At 40.6% G+C, this 7562-nt stretch overlaps 1 protein-coding gene across 2 annotated transcripts in view; it reads right to left on the reverse strand.

Annotated features, from left to right (window-relative positions):
• Positions 1-6920: 6920 nt before the first annotated feature.
• Positions 6921-7562, reverse strand: part of LOC123156780 (translation initiation factor IF-2, chloroplastic) — a 25833-nt gene continuing 25191 nt past the window's right edge. For both annotated transcript variants that reach the window (XM_044574957.1, XM_044574956.1), the window contains one exon: positions 6921-7454. In XM_044574957.1, coding sequence (XP_044430892.1) covers positions 7293-7454 — 162 coding nt within the window. In that variant the 3' untranslated portion in view covers positions 6921-7292. The remainder of the gene's footprint in view (positions 7455-7562) is intronic.

Raw genomic sequence — 7562 nt, forward strand, 5'->3', positions numbered from 1 at the left:
ACTATCTTGGATTTTAAGGAATTTAATAATTGTTCTTTAGAAGATTGTATTTCCTTGTTGCAATCCCTTGTGAATTCTCCTCATGCTTATAGTCAAAATAAAGCTTTTACCAAACATATTGTCGATGCCTTGATGCAATCTTATGATGAAAAACTTAATTTGGAAGTTTCTATACCTAGAAAACTTAATGATGAGTGGGAACCTACTATAAAGATTAAAATTAAAGATCATCGGTGTTATGCTTTGTGTGATTTGGGTGCTAGTGTTTCCACGATTCCGAAAACTTTATGTGATATTCTAGGTTTCCATGATCTTGATGATTGTTCTTTAAATTTGCACCTTGCGGATTCCACCATTAAAAAGCCAATGGGAAGGATTAAGATGTTCTCATTGTTGCAAATAGGAATTTGGTGCCCATAGATTTTATCGTTCTTGATATAGATTGCAACCTTTTTTGTCCTATTATTCTTGGTAGACCTTTCCTTAAAACGATTGGTGCGATTATTGATATGAAGGAAGGGAATATTAGATTCCAATTTCCATTAAGGAAAGGCATGGAGCACTTTCCAAGAAAGAAAGTCAAATTACCTTATGAATCTATCATGCGAGCTACTTATGAATTGAGTGCCAAAGATGGCACTACTTAAATCTATCCTCGCTTTTATGCCTAGCTAGGGGCGTTAAACGAAAGCGCTAGTTGGGAGGCAACCCAATTTTCTTTGTGTTTTTTGTTTTTGCTTCTGTTTAGTAATAAATTTTTGCATCTACCTTCTGTTTAGATGTGTTTTTATGTTTTAATTAGTGTTTGTTCCAAGTAGAACCTATAAGATAACCTATGGTGATAGTTAATTTGATTCTGCTGAAAAACAGAAACTTTGCGCGCACGAAAATAATTTTAGTAATTCACAGAAACGTGATTTTGCGTTGATTATTTTGCTGTAGATCAATAGAAAAACTTCCCAGGACTTCCTATTTTGGTAGGATTTTTAGAGTTCCAGAAGTATTCGAGAGTTACAGATTGCTACAGACTGTTCTGTTTTTGATATATTCTGTCTTTCATGTGTTGTTTGCTTATTTTGATGCATCTATGGCTAGTATTAAGTGGTATGAACCATAGAGAACTTGGAATACAGTAGGTTTAACACCAATATAAATAAAGAATGAGTTCATTACAGTACCTTATGTGGTTGTTTTTCTTTCTTGCACTAACGGAGCTTATGAGATTTCCTGTTGAGTTTTGCGTTGTGAAGTTTTCAAGTTCTGGGTAAAGATTTGATGGACTATGGAATAAGGAGTGGCAAAAGCCTAAGCTTGGGGATTCCCATAGCACCCCAAGATATTCAAGAATATCCAAAAGCCTAATCTTGGGGATGCCCCCGGAAGGCATCCCCTCTTTCGTCTTCGTTTATCGGTAACTTTACTTGGAGCTATATTTTTATTCGCCACATGATATGTGTTTGCTTGGAGCGTCTTGTATGATATTAGTCTTTGCTTTTTAGTTTACCACAATCATCCTTGCTGTACACACCTTTTGGGAGAAACCCACTTGATTGGAATTTATCAGAATACTCTATGTGCTTCACTTATATCTTTTGAGCTTGATAATTTCTGCTCTAGTACTTCACTTATATCTTTTAGAGCACGACGGTGGCTTAATTTTGTAGAAATTGTTAGTCTCTCATGCTTAACTTATATCATTTTGAGAGTCTCTTAGAACAGCATGGTATTTGCTATGGTTATAAAATTGGTCCTAGAATGATGGGCATCCAAGTTGGGTATAATAAAAACTATCATAGGAAGTGAATTGGATGCTATGATCAGTTTGATACTTGATAATTGTTTTGAGATATGGAGGTAGTTTTATTAGAGTCATGCTAGTTGGGTGATTATGAATTTAAAGAATGATTGTGTTGAAGTTAGCAAGTCCCGTAGCATGCACGTATGGTGAAAGTTGTGTAACAAATTTGAAACATGGGGTGTTCTTAGATTGGGCATCCTTATGAGTGGCGGTTGGGGACGAGCGATGGTCTTTTCCTACCAATCTATCCCCCTAGGAGCATGCGCGTAGTTCTTGGTTTTTCATGAATTGTAGATTTTTGCAATAAGTATATGAGTTCTTTTTTGACTAATGTTGAGTCCATGGATTATACGCATTCTCACCCTTCCATCATTGCTAGCCTCTTCGGTACCGTGCATTGCCCTTTCTCACCTTGAGAGTTGGTGCAAACTTCGCCGGTGCATCCAAACCCCGTGATATGATACGCTCTATCACACATAAACCTTCTTATATCTTCCTCAAAACAGCCACCATACCTACCTATTATGGCATTTCCATAGCCATTCCGAGATATATTGCCATGCAACTTTCCACCGTTCCGTTTATCATCATGACACGCATCATCATTGTCATATTGCCTTGCATGATCATGTAGTTGACATCGTATTTGTGGCAAATCCACCATGCATAATTTTTCATACATATCACTCTTGATTCATTGCCCATTCCGGTACACCGCCGGAGGCATTCATATAGAGTCATATCTTGTTCTAGTTTTGGGTTGTAATTCATGAGTTGTAAATAAATAAAAGTGTGATGATCATCATTTTTAGAGCATTGTCCCCAAAGGAAAGAAAAAAAGAAAGGTCAAAAAAAGAAAGGCCAAAGAAAAAAAGAAAAAAAAGGCCAAAAGAAAAAAAGGCCAAAGAAAAAAAGAAAAAAAGAAAAATAAATAAAAAGGGGGCAATGTTATTATCCTTTTCCACACTTGTGCTTCAAAGTAGCACCTTCTTCATGTAGAGAGTCTCATATGTTGTCACTTTCATATACTAGTGGGAATTTTTCATTATAGAACTTGGCTTGTATATTCCTACGATAGGCTTCCTCAAAATGCCCTAGGTCTTCGTGAGCAAGCAAGTTGGATGCACACCCACTTAGTTTCTTTTGTTGAGCTTTCATACATTTATAGCTCTAGTGCATCTGTTGCATGGCAATCCCTACTCCTCATGTTGACAACAATTGGTGGGCATCTCTATAGCCCGTTGATTATCCTCGTCAATGTGAGACTTTCTCCTCTTTTGTCTTCTCCACACAATCCCCATCATCATATTCTATTGCACCCGTAGTGCTATATCCATGGCTCACGCGCATGTATTGCGTGAAAGTTGAAAAAGTTTGAGATTATTTAAGTACGAAACAATCGCTTGGCCTGTCATCGGGGGTGTATAAGATGGGAGCATTTTTGTGTGTCAAAAATGAAGCATAGCCTAACTATATGATTTTGTAGGGATGAACTTTCTTTAGCCATGTTATTTTGAGAAGACATGATTGCTTTGATTAGTATGCTTGAAGTATTACTATTTCTTATGTCAATATAAACTTTTATTTTGAATCATTTGGATCTGAACATTCATGCCACGATAAAGAAAATTACATTGAGAATTATGCTAGGTAGCATTCCACATCAAAAATTCTGTTTTATCATTTACTTACTCGAGGACGAGCAGGAATTAAGTTTGGGGATGCTTGATACGTCTCCAACGTATCTATAATTTTTGATTGTTCCATGCTATTATATTACCCGTTTTGGATGTTTATGAGCTTTACTTTACACATTTATATCATTTTTGGGACTAACCTACTAACCGGAGGCCCAACCCATTTTGTTGTTTTTTGCCTATTTCAGTGCTTCGAAGAAAAAGAATATCAAACGGAGTCCAAATGGAATGAAACCTTCGGGAGCATGTTTTTTTGGAACGAACGTGATCCAGAGGACTTGGAGTGGAAGTCAAGCAACAGCCGAGGCGGCCATGAGGGTGGAGGGCGCCCCCCCCCCCTACTAGGCGCGCCCCTATCTCTTGGGCCCCTTGGGCGTCCACCGACCTACTTCTTCCTCCTATATATACCCATGTACCCCGAAAACATCAGAGGCGACCACGGAAAACTATTTCCATCGCCGTAACCTTCTGTATCCGCGAGATCCCATCTTGGAGCCTTCGCTGGCGCTCCGCCGGAGGGGGAGTCGATCATGGAGGGCCTCTACATCATCTCCATCCGATGAGTTGTTAGTAGTTTACCACAGACCTTCGGGTCCATAGTTATTAGCTAGATGGCTTCTTCTCTCTCTTTGAATCTCAATACCATGTTCTCCTCGATCTTCTTGGAGATCTATTTGATGTAACTCTTTTTGCGGTGTGTTTGTCGAGATCCGATGAATTGTGGGTTTATGATCAAGTTTATCTATGAGAAATATTTGAATCCCCTCTGAATTCTTTTATGTGTGATTAAGTTATCTTTGCAAGTCTCTTCGAATTATCATTTTGGTTTGGCCTACTAGATTGATCTTTCTTGCAATGGGAGAAGTGCTTAGCTTTGGGTTCAATCTTGCGGTGTCCTTTCCCAGTGACAGCAGGGGCAGCAAGGCACGTATTGTATTATTGCCATCGAGGATAAAAAGATGGGGTTTATATCATATTGCATGAGTTTATCCATCTACATAATGTCATCTTTCTTAATGCGTTACTTTGTTCTTTATGAACTTAATACTCTAGATGCATGCTGGATAGCGGTGGATGTGTGGAGTAATAGTAGTAGATGCAGGCAGGAGTTGGTCTACTTGTCACGGACGTGATGCCTATATACATCATGCCTAGATAATCTCATAATTATTCGTTTTTCTATCAATTGCTCGACAGTAATTTGTTCACCCACCGTAATACTTATGCTATCTTGAGAGAAGCCACTAGTGAAATCTATGGCCCCCGGGTCTATGTTTTATCATATAAGCTTTCAATCTACTTTTATTTGCATCTTTACTTTTCCCATCTATATTATAAAATACCAAAAATATATTTATCTTATCATACTATCTCTATCAGATCTCATTTTCGCAAGTGGCCGTGAAGGGATTGACAACCCCTTTATTGCGTTGGTTGCGAGTTCTTGTTTGTTTGTGTAGGTGCGTGGGATTTTTGAGGAGCCTCCTACTGGATTGATACCTTGGCTCTCAAAAACTGAGGTAAATACTTACACTACTATTGCTGCATCACCCTCTCCTCTTCAAGGAAAACCAATGCAAGCTCAAGACGTAGCACCCATTTATAGCCTGCTAACTCATGGCCCGTTACGGCCTACCGAAATTAGGCCTTGTAGCGTCATTTGGGCCGTCTAATATGATTCCAGCCCGTTGTAACTTTCAGCCCATGTGTGGCCCATGACGTCTTTCGGCCCATATGAGTCCATTTGTAACTCTTGGCCCATTAACGGCCCATGGTAAAACCGGCCCGTAATGAACAGTGTATCGCTTGATACCCATTACGGCCTATTTTCCATTGGGCAATTTGCAGCCCGTGTTACCTTTCGGCCTTCTCAGGGCCCATTTATTCTTGGGCTCATTTCCAGCATTCGGTTACTTACAAACCGTTACTGCCCTTTTCTACTTGTGGGCCAAATTCAGCCCGTGGTTACAGTCAGCCTGTTTGTGGCCCGTTAACCCATTGGATTGTTTTCATAGCATCATCAAATACGGCCTACTAACGACCCATTATGGTTGGGCCATAAAATGCACGAGTTCCACTCTAGCCTGTTTACGGCCCATTGGTCAGTCCATTATTGTGGTCCACGAATGGTACAGCCCACGTTTGGCGAAACGATTATATGACCCGTAGAAGGCCCATGGATCCGCCGGCCCATAGAAGGTCCATGGATCCGTCTGCCCGTAGAAGGCCCACCGATCCGACGGCCCATAGAAGGCCCGCGGATCTGACGGCCATAGAAGGCCAACGATCGTACACCCCGTAGATGGCCCATGGATCGTACGACCCATGGAGGGCCATGGTCACTACAACGTTTGGGCGAGTTGGCACCCATTTGAATGATATAGCATATTCAAGGAATTATCCTACTTTATACTATCACCTCTAAAAAACATACACTATACAATAGAGACTAAGGCATAGAAATATAGAATAATCCTAACTATACAATAAAGAAATTACAGCCGATTATACCCACTGGGCATTATGGTTCGGCACCAATGATAATAAAGCATACACAAACAACAAATTACATACACTGGGCAAATACAGCTCATACATCATGGATGCACATCAACATAACTTACCATTTGAACTATAATCTCTTTAGAAAATAGGATTGGCCGGATTCAGATAGCACAAATTTCAGTCTGCAAAATCTCCAATTCCTTCATGTTTACCTCAGTCTCTCATTTTATTTTCTTGACTCCTGCATCTAATACCTGCAAGTCCAGTCTCAACTTGTTGATTGCACGTTCAGAATCTTGTACACGTTGTCTTGCCACCTTTAGTTGATGCTCGAGAATATCAGCACATTCCAATTCCAATCCATAATCATTTGATAACGGACATGCCGCACTGCTCGCCGATCTTTCTGTTGATGTCACTTCATCCTGAAATGTTTCTGTAAGTACACAAGACTAGGCCAAAAATATAGTTACAACAGTGAATCAAGTAAGACATACTATTTTATACATTGCAAAACGGGACTAACAATAATGTTACATGTCATGAATCATAAGCAGATGATATTTTAAAAAATATAAAAATGACAGTCTATGCAGCCCGCATACAGAAATCTCTCCTAGCTTACCAGAGGAGCACCGTGAGTGGCAAGCGTGACGACTACCACACTGAGCTAATCGATTTCGACGTGGCCCGGATCGGCCTCCCTTACAATGCCATCTTGGGATACCCTACACTCCAAGTTCATGGAGGTGACCCATCCGGGTTACAACAAAGTCATCAAGATGCCGGGCAACGGTGGCACAATCGCTGTGACTGGGTATCACACACATACGTTCTGAATTCCTGGTTTTTAACGAGGAAATTCTGACATGACAAATTGGAAGAGCGAACTCATTTACTTTCACGAAGAGGATGACGAATGATGATCGGAAAATGATGCGGCTTCAACGTTGCAGGTTACAGCTTGTCTCAAGAAGTCAAAAGGCATAAAACTAGAAACACACACACACCCTTTATCTACCTGTTAGAGGCAAACTAAAAACAGCAGATGTAATCTTCTCTATGTACATCAACATACAGTAGCACATGCAGCTTTGAGAGGCGGGATACAATACGGTCCAGCACAGGCAGGCTCCCGGCAGCAACGCAGGCACGTCATGTGGCATGTATAGGTTCTGTCTTTCAAGTACCTGAGTGTCATTCTTAGGGAATGTGGCCAACGCACTCCAGCTTCGACGCCAAAAGAAAAAATGGCTGCTGCAGTTGTTACTCGCTTATCAGCTTTGCAACATCTACACCTGGACGCCTGCACCCTTGAGAGCAGCAGTCACAGTCGCAGAGGCTTCCTCAAGCGTTCTTGCCTTCTTCACGGTGTTGAATGCCTCAAGGACGTCACCTTCCTCCCAATCGTCGAAGTCATCTACCCCAATACCACATTCTAGCCCCGCACCAACCTATTGAAAAAGAAGAAATCAGCAGACCAAGTCTAGTTTCAGCAGCAACAATGAGTGTGAGTGAAAGAAGATAACAAATAACAAATAATGACGGAACTAATTGGGTTT

This window comes from Triticum aestivum, chromosome 7B, assembly GCF_018294505.1.
Source record: "Triticum aestivum cultivar Chinese Spring chromosome 7B, IWGSC CS RefSeq v2.1, whole genome shotgun sequence".
Classification (NCBI taxonomy): Eukaryota; Viridiplantae; Streptophyta; class Magnoliopsida; order Poales; family Poaceae; genus Triticum; species Triticum aestivum.